Below are 14,227 nucleotides of genomic sequence, written 5' to 3' on the forward strand. Positions count from 1 at the left end.
TAATAAATGTTATTTATTAATAAATTAATAAACTCTTATGACCCAGAGGTCATAAGAGGTCAAACAGCTCCCAATCAATAATCAACTCGGCCACATTTGGGCAGCAAAAATGTTAATTTGTGCTGCTTTTGTTTAGAAGATATTAATGACGACCAATGGAAACATTTAATATCTTTAAAATGGTAGCAGCACAAACACCCATTTTGTTCGATTTAAAGAAGATTCACTCATTTTTATCTTGTTGATCTTTTTGATATTTTTCAGCAGTAATCCATTTTTAGTTTATTTTTTTCCTCTTTTGAGTCTTTACTCTACAGGATGCAGTTCTTTGTTTGGCCACTAGGTGGTGACCTTGAGCCACTGTTGGCCTGCAGAGAGAAGTTCTAGTTTACCTTCAGATTTATGGTTTAACTATTACTAGTTCTGAGAGTTGAGTTTGATCCAAAAAGCGAATCTGGCCTTTAGAGGCCCGGCTGAGTGAATCCAACTATAACAAAGAGTTTTCAGGAGGTTCTGGATGAATAAAACTGACCCAAACAGTCTGAAGAGGACTGAGATGGGTTTGGGTTGTTAAGGGTTCTTGAAAAGCTCCAGCGGTTCAGTTGATGTTATGACTTCCTGAAGTTTCTTAAACGTTTCAGTGAAGCTTCACACTGTTTGAGTTCAGAGGTTTTTCTGTTTTAACTTCAGGTTTCTAATTTCTCCAGAGCCTCCCTGGAAGACGGTTATCAGAGTTAGATAGTTCTGCATCATTTTTCATACACAGGAAGGATTTTTGCAACAACAAAAATACAACATGAAAGATTTTCTTCTGTTTTTACCAGACAAGCTTGGAGTTTGAAACAGTTTTGTAGAATTTCTCTGTTTTTATGCTGTTTGCTGTCTTGTGTGTTGTGATTACATCTGCAGGGAAAAGAATGTAGTCGAGTGAATTACAAGGTATGTAATTAATCACATTTTAATCTAAAACTTTTGACAAAAGAAATATTTCAATTCAAAAGCCCTTTTTGATGCTACATTTGTCAGGGATTTAGCAAAAACACAATTTTTGCCTCAACAACAAATATATTTATTATTTTTAATCTGTTCTTCAGATTGGAGCAAAGTTCATCTTTAAAGAGTTTCAGGAAATTCTGATCCCTCAGGGAGCTTCTTTAGATGCTAACATTAGCATTAGCAACATATTTAGCATTGAGATGCTATTTTAGGCTTGAATACATTCATTGCTAACTCCTTTTAGCACAACCTGAACACAACAACAGTCTTTTCTGGCAACCAATCAGATCATTTTGAGGCAGAAATTAACCCCAGAGGGTCGAGAGAAGCAGCTTCAGCGTCCATCGCTGTTAGCGGATGTAGCTTGTGCATCAGATTTACAGGTGTACTGGAAACATGTAAATAAAAGGTTCCTGTTTGGGATTTCTATAGAAAAATAGAAAATGCAACATATTTAACTGAAAGTAAGTCTCAGCCTTGTTATTCAGATCTGAAGGGTTGGGGAACCCAAAGGGAGCTGCAGAAATGCTTTAGACCTGGTACCTGAGCAGACCGGTCCTGGATCAGCAGATGATGATGATGATGATGATGATGGTAGTGATGGACGGACTCCAGATGGTTTCATCCAGCAGGTTTCAGTTCAACTCAGGCGCTTCTATTTCCAGTCACCAGTGGTGGAAACCGTTGAAGGTTTTGGGTTTTAAAATGTTCTGAAGGTTCAAGTTTAGAGATTTTTGGGTCATTTTGCAGGAATTAAAGAGAATTTTGCAGGATGCCCCAGTTTGACCCCTGACCCTGAGTGTTTTGGATGTGCAGAACGGTGCCGCTGGTTAACTCCTGCAGATATTTCCACTGGTCTGTGTGAAGAACAAGTGGAGTTTGTTCGTCTCGCTGCCAGCAGATTCAGACAAATTTCAGCATTCATTTCATGAAGACTCAGTCGGTCCTGGAGGGAGAATCCAACAGGAAACGGTTTACGTCTCGTTACATTTCGCCTGCAGACGTGCAAAGTGCTGACACAGCGGAACCTACTGATCCTGTTCTAACATTCAGCGGTGTGGATGTTTGGTTCTGATGTTGGTTCTGCAGGGAATAAAAAAATTTACTGGAAAAGCGAATTATTTGGAGACCCTTCAGGAATTTTGTTGAAGCAGAGGACTTGTCACAAGACGAAGAAACCAGCTAAAGACAAGATTGATGTCAAACCATAATGTTAAACCAGGGAGCCTCAGCAGTGGACTATTATCTCCTGTATAGTTAAAGGAATGTATGCAGATATGTATCTAACAGGGCGTTTGTTGGTCTGGTTTATTGTATTGGTTATATGGCAGATATACTGTAAAAAATACAATAAAAATATTGTTGGAAAAAAAAAAGATTTACTGGCGTCTCTGGAGCCTGAACACATAGTTTACCACGGCCCGGCTGACCTTTGACCTGAACTCTAACTTAATGTGTTTAATGCGTGTCATTATGGAGGCGCACAACTTTATGATTGTCTGAAAACTGAGCCAAAAACATCAGTGCTGTGTTTTTCTCCATCGTTGTGCTGTAATGCTCTGGAGTTCAGCTGCTGTACCAACAAGTCCGGTTCCGACAGGTCCGGTTCTGGTCCCATCCCACTGCCTTCTGATCCAGACCGTCACGTGTCTCAAACTCCTAATCGCTTGTGTGGAGAAGAATCAGGAGAAATCTCTCGTGAGTGCGTCTGTGTGTTTTCCCGTTGTCACGGTAACACGTTGTTGACAGTGGAGGAGCGTTAGCACGCAGGGCGGCTGGCAGAACGGAACGCTTTCAGTCATCTCAGTCATCGCAGCGAGACTTCGCCGCCCGCCGCTGGCGTGCCAGCAGCCGCACTCTGCAGATCTCACTCTTCTTCTCTGAACTTCAGGAGCGTCTGCAGGTTTCCTGAAGTTCAGATCATCAAACCGTCTTTCCTCAAACCTGGTGAAGAGACAGAATCACTGAAACAACGTCTGGAATAAATTTGTAAAGTGACACATTAACAGCAATAATTTAGTTTATTTAAAAAGCCTTATTTTCACCAAATGTCACAGTTACAAACAAAATATTTAGTTCACACACTAAATATTTAGCTTAAAAGCTAAATGTTGAGTTTTAAAAATATATAATTTAGTTTAGTTTAAAATATCATTTAGTTGACAAACTAAATATTTAACTTTTAAATTATTTATGTCCTAACTAAGTGTTTAAGTGTAAACTAAATAGTTTGTTTTCAAACTAAATATTTTTTTTCTTTGAAAATAATAATTTTTCCAAATAAAATATTTAGCTTTCAAATTAAATATTTAGATAGGAAGGTAAATATTTAATTCTCAACTAAATATTTAAATCTGTGCTAAATATCTAGTTTCCAAACTAAATGTTTAGTTCCAAATTAAGTTTTTTTCTAGCTAAATATTTATTTTTTTAAACTAAATATGTAGATCAAACATAAATATTTAGTTAGTAAGCAGGTATTTTGCCTGCTTGCTCAATAGTTAGCTTAGAAAATAAATCCTTGGATATTTAATTTTGATATGTTTTGTTTGATAACTAAATATTTAGCTCAGATTTAAACATTTAGTCAGACACTAAATATATAACTTACTAAATATTTAATTTGTGAATTAAATATTTAGTTTGTAACTCAGATATTTAAAAATGTACTTCTGGCAGAATATATTCCAAAAACATTGTAGAAACTGATCATCATTCATAATTTCTCCTTCTGTTTGCTGATTGGTTTGGTAGAAATCCATTCTGAGAAATCCATCTCAATGGGAGAAATCGCAGACTGAACCTTGGAGGGAAATGAGAATCAAACTTGCTGGATTCTGGATTTTTCTCAACACTTAAAGCTGCAGCAGCAAACATTTCATCCTGAATCTGACCAGGAAGCAAGTTGCCTTTAAATGCTTCATGGTTCTTCTATCTGACTGAAGACCAGTGGAAACAACCTGATCAAAAGCAGCAACAGTCGCATAATGATTACAGTAATGCTCTCTGTAAACGTTTCTGTAAAATCAATTTCTTTGATTCAAGAGTTTGAGCTGATTTTGAACTTTTTCCAACCTTTTCTAGAGTCTGACACTCATCAGTCTGCAGTGTTTTCTCCTCGGTGTGGGAGTCTGACCCCCTGATACGGCGACGCAGAGAGGTCAACTGGTTTTAAAACGACCTTTAATGGGTTCCAGTGGTTCCAGTGGGAGGCTGCTGTGAGTTCTTGGAGTCGCTCCAAAGACGGGCATGCAGGGAACGCAGCAGCAGGTCTGGATCTGAACGCAGCCGAGCGATTGGCTGTGAGAAACGGCATGAATAAACAGATGCAGGCTGAATAAAGAACATCAATAATCCTCATTCACATTCCTGCTGGTCGGATCCGATCACCTTCCCTCTGCAGAACCTGCAAACATGTTCCTGAAGCTGACGGAGTCTGAGCTGATGGCAGAGAACAAATAAGGGAGGAGCAGCAGGAGGAGGTGTGTGTTTCAGATAATCACTGTTTCCTGCTAACATGTTGGTTTATATCTTAGTTCACTTCAAATAAGAGAAAAATACTGACAAGTAACTTTTCCAAGTTTTTTATAAAACATTTCTGAGATTAATCTAAAAATTTCTGAATTTTATTGTGATTTAATATGATAGAAGAGAAAATATTTAATAATTGAGGAAGAAAAGCAAGAAACAAACTATCGTATTCTGACTTCATGTAAACTTTTTTGTTTGGCAGAAACTTATAAAATTTCCCTTTATAAAGTCTGATTCTCCAGCAGGAGGTGGCAGCATCATGCTGTGGGGAGACAGATGGAGCCAAATCCATCAACAGAGACCTCAGTCTGGGGTCAAGGGTCACCTTCCAGCAGGAGAACCAGCCTGAACACCCAGCTAGAGTTAGAACGGCCTAGTCAAAGTCCAGAGCTACAGGAGTGTGGGTGTGGAATATTTAACCGTCCTCCGCTGAGAGGAGAGCTGCTGCGTCACGCTGCCATCCGCCGCGCGCATGCCGACACGCACGCGCCTCCTCCTCCTCTTCCTCATTTCCGTGATCTGCTGGAGTTGAGTTGCGCGTGCAGAGCAGAGCAGACGCAGGTCCGTTTCCACAGAGGGTTCAGATTCTGATCAGCACGAGCTTCGGGTCGGTTCGGGTCCATTCTCCCGCTGCTGCTCAGAGGCATGAGCCGAACCGGACCCGCTCCAGCTGCAGCCTGCAGAACCGGCTCTCTCTCCTGCTGATGAAGATGATGAAGGTCCCGCTCCACGCGCTCCGGCGGCCCCGCGCGCAGCTCTAAGATGACACCGGGACTCGGAGCGCGGATCCACACCAACCCGGGGTAACACGACACAGACACGACAGGAAACGGAAAGTTCGGGTCCAGAGAGACGGAGAGGGAGAGTCCGGGCGCAGAGCGCGCAGCGGCGGGGAGAGGAGAGGTAACCGAGCCCTGCGGGGCGCTGCGGGGAATCCCGCATCCCGCTTCAACTCTCATCAGGAAACTGTTTCATCCCAAATGTCAAACATCGACTTTGTTTTTTAACAGAAGCTGAACTTTGTCTCGTCCCTGCAGGTCCAGTGATGCTGCTGCCGCGGACCTCCGTCCGGTCCGCGCTCCTCATCCTCCTCCTCCTCTTCATCCTGCTGCAGACGCCGGGACGCTGCCACGCGGCCGCCCGGCACCGGGGCTCCGCTCCCCGGGCTGAGGCGCGCAGGGGCCTCCACAGCCCGGCGCAGCTGTCCGACCGGTACCGGAGCGGCCCGGTGGGCTTCAGCGGGCACGAAGCGGCGAGTGCGAAACGGCCGAGCCGGTCGAACCACGGTGAGTCCAGACAGCGCCGGGTCTCTGGTCAGAACCAGAATAATTAAACAGCAGATATAAAAAGTTTAGTTTCTTCTCCATTTCACTCTTTACTTCGCCCGCAGCATAATGCTGCCACCACCCTGCTTCAAACAGGTCAGCCTTTGTCTCATCTGACCATCAAAAGGAGTTTTTCAGCAGAGCTGCTCTGTTGACGGGATGCTGAGGTTTAGTTTGTTTCACTGCAGACAGTGAAACAAACTAAACCTTTTTTAGTTTTTTAGTTTCTGACAGCAGAAACCTAGAAAGTTTTTATTGGTGAGTCCAAACCAGACCAGTAAAACTTTAGAGTGTCCAGAACTCTAACTTGTTAATTTAGATTAATTAATTACTCTGTTCCGGCCGGAACCTTTGTATTTGCATGTTTCTGGTACGCTTGTAAATGTGACACACAAGCTACATCCGCTAACAACATGGCGGACGAAGAGGTAGTTTTCTGTCCACTGAGGATGAAATTTTTTCTTCAAAACATTCTGATTGGATGCTGGAAAAGATTGTTGTGTTCAAGTTGTGCTAAAAGGAGTTAGCTCATCAGCTAGGCTAAAGGCTAAAATAGCATCTCAATGCTAAACATGATGCTAGTGCTATATGTCAGCGCCTACATTTAAAAATTTGTCATTTCTGATGATTGAAGAACCTAAATAACAATTTAAAACAATAAATAGTTTTTGTTGAACTCGTCTGTTTATTGATTTAATAATTTAGCATCAAAAATGGTTTTGGAATCAAAATATTGCTAATTTGTCGAGATAGTTTTAGATCAAAATGTAATAATTGTATTGAATTAATTACAGACTTTGCAATCAACTCAAAACAATTTTTTCAAATTTTTTTCCTCATTATATATAATTTTCCCCAGCAGGGGGCGCTGCTACATTCAAACCCGTTTCTTTCCATCTTAGAGGGGAGATTTGATTCTTGTTCTGTTTTTTTCCAAAGTGTGAACACATCTATATCTATATTCTACAAACAGATGAAGATCTACTTTATTTCAGCTCTTTATCGGGTTTAATCAGTAATTATCATGTATTGATTATCGGCTGCAGTGAACAGCTGCGGTTCAGGGTGTGGCGGCTGCCGCCTCTGTCCAGGGTGCTGATCGCCGCTCAGCTCGTTCAGCTGCTCGGGGTCGTGACCCGGTGCAGGTCGTGGACTGGGCCGACCCGCGGCGCCGGGCTGAGCGGAGCCTCGTGGAAACAGCCGCCGCATCACAAGGTTCCCTTCAGGACGCTTCCTGTCGCTCTAACTTTTCTCCCACATTTTTCTCTAACCAGCAGTTTGTTTTACAGTTCAGCCGTTCTACTGTAAGCTCTTTGTTTCACAACGAAGGCTTTATGCTGTTTCAGTAAATCTCTAATAATTTGAATTATTGACTCTGAACTCTGGAGAATTTCAGAACCAGCAGCTGCTTGTGTTTCCAGCAGGGTCTTCATAAATGCTCCTGACTGAAGTCACTCTGTCAGATTCAGGATTAATGTGTTTAAAATGTCAGATTGAAGTTGAAACAAATTCATCTGTTTGTTTCTCAGAAGGTCGCCTCAGCGATCAGAAGCACAAGGACAAGTTCATCACACACATGACAGGTACGAACGTTGCCTAGCAACACTGTTTCAGAGAAATGATGTGTTTTACTCTGAAACTGAACTCACACAGGAAGTGTTTAGGTTTTCCTCCTGAGGATGAAACTTTCTGCTGCCTCAACCAAACAAGTTATTTATGCCTCAACCTACTGCAGTATTTTTATCGCTATAAGACTAATAATACTTAGTCATTTATTTTAATTAGTAAATATCAGCAGCATTTGTCCTGGTGGTATTGGACCCACATCCCTTCCTCCCGTCACGCGCTGCGTCTGATCACCCGCCTCGCTTCGCCTCGGGCGCCGATGGAGCTGCTTCTCTTTTCTCCATGGCTGTTCCAACACAGCGCCCCAAACATTATTGATAATTATTGATTAGTTTTTTATTTTAAATATCTGAAATACTCAAAAACTGGTGGTGACATTTTCTGTTTTATCTTTTAGTTTAATCAGTTAAGAGGAGAAAACTGAAACTGCTGCTGCGTCAGGTACTCAGCAGGTTGTTGCTAGGTAACCAAAGAGTGAGAGTTAATTGTTGCTAGGTAACCAGTCAGTGAGTTAGTTGGTCCCGCTCACCTTCAGCTCATCGTGAGAGGTTGAGCGGCTACAGCCTTTTCTCTACATCTCCCAGAATGCTGTGCGGTTCTGGATTTGAGTTCAGTGAATATTCCATATATTGAATATTCTGTCAGATCGATTATCTATATTTATCAGGTATGGCAGCTCCCAGCCCTGCTAGCTGCTCATTGTGTTTGTTGTGGTTTAAAGTCTCGGTCTCTGCCAGAGTTCAGAGTTCAGAGGTTATAGAAGCAGCCTGCCTGATGGGATCGTTTCCTCTCTGTGCCCTCAGGTCCTCTTTACTTCAAGCCTCAGTGCCGGAAACAGTTCCACCGCCTGTACAACCACACCAGGGACTGCACGGTCCCCGCCTGTAAGTAACACGGCCGCTTTCCTGCTCCAGCTGAACAACAACCATGTTTCCACAGCAACATGAAGTTTCCACCCCACTTTATTCAACTGGTGTCAAAGTTTTGTTTTTGCCTCTAATATTTAAAGATATTAATTAAAGTTTCCAGAGGTCATGAAAGGTCAACCTTCCCACCTGCCCACATTTACAAAATCAAACAAATTTTTACCATCTTTAAAAATCTTTTTAGTGACACAAATAACATTTTTGCTGCTACACTAATTATTATTATTATTATTACTTGTAAAATGAGCTGCCAGCTGTAAAGTTGTCAGACGGTTGAATCTCTAACAGTTTTTATCAAAGCGCTGAAGGAAGCTGCACTAAATGAGTAGATTTTCCTTTTCACAGAACCTGAACCATGAACTCACCATCCGTAACCCGACCTAAAGATTCAATCTCCGTTTTAATCTAAACTCGGCTGGTTGCTAAATATTTGCTAGTGATTCGTGTTGCTGCAGGATTCCCAGATAAAGAGCAAGATAAGGCATGTTTTAACACACAGTCACACCGCCATCGTGTCGCAACAGCTGCAACTCCTCTGATTTTAAACCATGCATGCAGTTTGATGTTTGTGTTGGAGAGAAAGGCAGCGAACGCTCAGACACAAATATGTTCCCTCCATGCGCCTCTGGGACTCAGTGTTAGCATTCAGGCTCTACATGAAGACGCTCTGCAGTGCAAACAGCTGCTGATTGATTTCAGTCTGAATGTTTTTACTGTTTAATGCCTCAAACCAAAGAACCTGGATGGTAGAAACTTTAATGTTTGCTGGAGTTTCACAAAAAATGATCTTTTTACAGTTTAGTCATGTTTTAAATCGGTTATACAGTAAAACTAATAAAAACCAAAATTAGAGGAAACTTTTACTACTCAAACTTTAGTTTCTTGTCTTACATCAATAAATAAGATTTGAATATTTAAATTTAGTGAAGTTTATTCAATGGAAACAGTGAGTTTAATGCTTCCTAAACCAACCAACCAATCAAAATGTAACAAAGTTTATTTAATGGCTGAAATGAAAAACCTGGTGCCTGTTTTTAACTACATTAGAGAAATAATATCTAATATGTAATCTGTTTTTATGTCTTATCACAAAATCCTGACTTCATATTGTTTCACTGAATCAATCAAATGCTTCCGAATGTTAATCCCAAAAATTATTATCCAAATTCAACCATGAGATTTTTATTTCTTTATCCAAGGAAGTGTTTTTAATAATATCTGAGTAAAAAACTTTATAATATCTGACCTTGACCGTCAGATATTATTATTATTATTGTATATATATTATATATTATTTTTAGAGCTGCATCATTTAGTCCGCTTTAATCCGACTCCAGTTGGATTTAACCTCAATCTGGTTCGGTTAAAGTGATCTCAGGTTCAGTTTGAGTTCATATGTGAACACCAAGTGCACTAGAGACCGCTCCAAAAGCAGGAAGTGGACTACAGCGCAGGGCATTCTGGGTAAAAACCAGCAAAACAAACATGTTAGCCTGCCGCTAGCATGGAGAAGTGGCTCAAAGACAAATTCCAGCTAAAATCCGATGCCTCCATTTTGTTTTGGTAAAGAAGGAAGTTCAGTTTGCAGTAAAAAGATTCTAATTTTGTGGGTTTAAAATCTTTTCCAATCAGTGGAGCAAATACAACAATAATTCAAACCAAAATGGCTCCTTCTGACCAGAATGTCCCACTTTCACTAATCACATGAAGACATGCAGGGACGAACGTCCACTTTCCACACATTGTCTCATAATTACATGAATCCTCTGTAACGTCACGGTGAATCTGGAGTGTGTTAAATTTGTCACTGTCCCCATAATTGCACAAATGTGAACCTGTGTGGGTGTGAGCAGCTCAGTTTCCTGCTCTTAGAGGTGAAAGTTACAGGAGCTGGGAAGGTTCAAACTTGTCTAGTGGTTGTTTACATAACCCTGGCAGGTTATTGGCTGATGCCTGTCAGAGTCTCTAGTGGGAATTGTTTACTTAAGTTGAGTTTTCTTAACCACAAGCTGCTGGTGTCTTTGTGCATCAACAGATCAAACTTAATGTTGCATGCAGGTAACAGCTACCAGAGCCGAGCCGACAGAACCACGTGATTTACACACATCTGATTCAGGCACGACGATCCTTCTGCATCTGGATCAAAGAAAACATTTCAAAATATATTTTATATAGTTTTATTGAGGACAAAATCAGCTCTTTTCAGTCGGTTTTTGTATTTTATTTCCTTGTTCGTTTCCTGGACTGGATGATTAATTGTTCCAGAAGTTATTATGATAAACGATATTCTTGTTGTTTTGAGACCATTTTCAAGTTACACTGGAAAAACACAAAATCTTACCAAATATTTAATTTCTATTGCAAATATGTTATGTAGCTCCAAAGTGACAACTCTGGCACGGCTTTCTTAAGACGGGCTCTTTATTAAATGCCGTGAAAACTACAGAAATAAAAGACAAAGCTTTAGACATAGATACATTTACAAACAGACAGGTGACGCGTGCTTTGACAAAAAGTTACCTCGTGGCCGCCTGCCACTTCGGAGGTCTTTAACAGAATGATTCGTCGTTGTTCACTCTAAACCAAAATATTAAGTAATTAAAACACCATAACCAATAAATTCACAAAACATTACAAACATAACTACAAAATACCTTGATGACTACAGGACACTAGGCTGCTACACGTAGCTCTGTTCCAGGCTTCTGCTTCTTCTATGGTTATTTAAGTCTCGCAGCCTCACACATGTACACAAATCTCGCGATAACTTTTGACAAAAAATAATTTGACATGAAATAAAATACAATCATTTAACACAAATCTTAAAACGTGAACCAAACAACTTAAAATACATTATTCTATCTTTTAGAAATAAACATACATTTTTTCAAGAAATAAACTATTTTATTGACACTTACATGTTAGTTTACTTGAAATAAGATAAAACAAAGTGTCAAGTAACTTTTCAGCAAGAAATATGAGATTATTTCACTTATAATAAGACATTTTTCCAATAATCTTCCAATGGAACTAGAAATTATTCATCAATATAAAGATATTATTGATTTAAAACAAACTCTTGTTTCTTCCTGAAAAGTTCTTTGTAAGTTAGTTTAGTCTTATTTCAAGTAAACTAAGATATTTGTATTAGAAACCAGACCAGAAATATTTGGTAAGATTTTGTGTTTTTGCAGTAAAATATAACAGTAAGGTGTAAAAATGCAATAAAACAACTTTAAATTCTTATGAAGATTTAACAGTGTAACTGGAAGACATTTTAAATATCCACAATAAATACACAAAACAACAGGAAGAATGAATAAAATGAATTATAAAGTATCTGTAAACAAAATTATTCTTAAAAAATAATAAACAGCTTGTTGAGACCAAATCTTCAGTTTTGTTATCATCCAGTTTTTGATAGAAAAAGAAAAATAATAAATCCTGCAACTGGAAGTTATTGAGCTTGTTTTCATTTATCATGAGATTAATTGAGTTGTTGCCTTTTCTGAACTATTATGGGATGGTTAAAGTTAAAGCAAATGGATGCCCTGCATGTACAGAGATGTAAAGTATTGTTGGAGGCGCTGCAGCTTTGTGGCGACTCGGTGAGTTATTCCTGTCCTGCTGCAGTCAGGCCCGGTGGCTGCAGGCGGCCGGCCGCACCGCTCCGCGCCGCACCGCGCCCCCAGGCCAGGCCAGGCTAGGTAAACCTTGTGATGCTGCAGGTCGTGTCTCCTTTTAGCAGATCCTCTTCAGCCTCATAAACACGTTTGTTGTTTCCTTCTGCTGCAGTTTATAAAAGATGTGCTCGTCTGCTGACTCAACTGGCCAAGAGCCCTCGCTGTGCCGAGAGATAAACAGACCGCGAGACGGTAAGCTGAGCGCCAACATGCACCCACAATCCTCCTGACTCCAACCATGCTGCAGATTATCTCAGGTGCTGCATCAGTCCGACGGATAAATAAGGAATTCAGTTAATCCTGAGCAGTAATGTCAGGAGATTTAGGCTAAGAACACTTTTGTGTTTTCCTAAAAGCTTTTAGTTCACGCATAAAGTTTGGTTTCTGTCCAAGCAAACATCGACTCAAACACAGGATTAGCATCTTTATCTGACATGTCTGCAGCGCTGCAGGCGAGCTGCCATCCAGCCAGACCACAAGACCACAGAAGAAGAACATCTTCTGCACAATGGAGACTTTGTGAAGCGTGCAACAAGCGCATGAGAGAATAAAGGCTGGAAATCAGCCACAAAATGACTTTATAACCAGCTTATTTCTGTTTGTTGACCAAACCAAAAGGTTTGATTTAAAGAATCACTAAAACAAATACAGAATTTGATCAAATCACAAAACAGAGGATTCATATCCAGCATCAATGAGAAGAGAAATAAATTCACTTTATTTTGTTCTTTCTGGAAAGAATAAACGTAAAACCAGCCAGTGGAAAAATCTCAGCAGTGAGAAAAACAGAAAAGTCACAACTTCATCCTTCATTCATCATCATGTTTGTAAAGCAGGAAATTTACAGCCACTGATTCTCCTCAGTGTAGATAGAAAGAGAAGAAAAGTACATTTCTAAATAGTTGCCTCTAAAAAACTTAGTCCAACATCTTCATCTCCAGTGTTTATTCTGTCTCTTCTGCAGCCGGTGGACAGGAAGTGGTTTCCCCTACAGCCGGTGGACAGGAAGTGGTCGCCGTACGCCATGTTGGTTCCCTCTGATCACCAGCAGTTGACGTCTTGAAGCCAAGAGAAACTTGATGTCAAAGTTCAAACCGTTCAAATCCAGCAACAAAGAACAGTCTCCACCGTTCAGATGAACTCGTTCAGTTCTCTTCTCTCTCTCGGACACACAGACTCTCTGAATCTTCCACCTCGCGCCTTAAACAGCTGAAATGTTGATTCCAGTTGATCTCCAGAGCAACTGGAACCAGTGGCTTTACTGGTTTCTGATGGACTGTCTGCACTGGAAACAAACCTGGGACATTTTTATCAGAGTTTGACTTGTTTGGACGATGGACCAGGAGCGGAGTTGAACCACTGATGACCAATGAACCTTCAGGGTTCAAAGGTCATCAGTTCATTAAAGTAAAGCTATTCCAATATATTTATATTGTTCAAACTGAATCCCTCTGTGCAATATGTACATACTGAAAGAGGAATAAAGACACATTTGATACGTTTGCTGAGCTGAGAATCTTTAACCGATGAGAATCTGACCTGATGCGTTCGCTGACCTACAGAACATCGAACGCATCAGGATTCCTCTGAACGATTCCTCGTCCTGCTGCTGGCGTCAGGTTGTGGAGGATCTCCCTGCTTTGCGTCAAACACATTCCTTCCACTCTAATTAAGTCAGACGTATTGGGAGAGGCAGCTGAATCATAATCTGGCTTCTGGCATCTTATTCTTCCAGTTTAGTTGAGTTGACAATTTAATTATTTAGGCATGTTGACTATCCTGACTGATCTTTATGTCTTTAGTTTGTGGTCATTTATTGTTGGTCTAATTGTTGATTTTTGGTCTTCATGTCTGTTTTACATCAGATAACGTTAGCATGTTGTGACCTTATGACCTTTTGTCACCTTTTCCTCTGTATTTGATTGAAGTAGCTGCAGCTTTGGGTTGTTTTTGTTTTATTTTCTCCCAGCAGATGTTTGATGGTTTTATCCCAGTTTAAATGGTATTTTCTCTTAATTTTGACTCTAAGCGTTTTGAACTGCTCAGGTGTTTTGGCGCTCTGCGTTCCGCGGCGCCGCGCCACGCCGCGCCGCGCCGCTGCCGCTGTTGGTCTCTGACAGGGTGAACCACATTACATGTT

At 40.6% G+C, this 14,227-nt stretch overlaps 1 protein-coding gene across 3 annotated transcripts; it reads left to right on the forward strand.

The window, feature by feature from the left end:
- Nucleotides 1-5,343: 5,343 nt before the first annotated feature.
- alkal2 (ALK and LTK ligand 2) lies at nucleotides 5,344-13,589 on the forward strand. 3 transcript variants are annotated; one of them, XM_023329794.1, is made up of 6 exons: nucleotides 5,344-5,430; nucleotides 5,565-5,813; nucleotides 7,382-7,435; nucleotides 8,282-8,362; nucleotides 12,200-12,279; nucleotides 13,052-13,589. In XM_023329794.1, the coding sequence occupies exons 2-5, from the start codon at nucleotides 5,573-5,575 to the stop codon at nucleotides 12,262-12,264; spliced, it is 441 nt and encodes a 146-aa protein (XP_023185562.1). In that variant the 5' UTR covers nucleotides 5,344-5,430; nucleotides 5,565-5,572; the 3' UTR covers nucleotides 12,265-12,279; nucleotides 13,052-13,589. The 3 variants fall into 3 exon arrangements, with proteins under 3 accessions (XP_023185562.1, XP_023185563.1, XP_023185564.1); XM_023329795.1 differs by having other exon boundaries at nucleotides 13,082-13,589; XM_023329796.1 differs by having other exon boundaries at nucleotides 7,385-7,435.
- The last annotated feature ends 638 nt before the right edge of the window (nucleotides 13,590-14,227 follow it).

Source organism: Xiphophorus maculatus, chromosome 24, assembly GCF_002775205.1.
Source record: "Xiphophorus maculatus strain JP 163 A chromosome 24, X_maculatus-5.0-male, whole genome shotgun sequence".
NCBI lineage: Eukaryota > Metazoa > Chordata > Actinopteri > Cyprinodontiformes > Poeciliidae > Xiphophorus > Xiphophorus maculatus.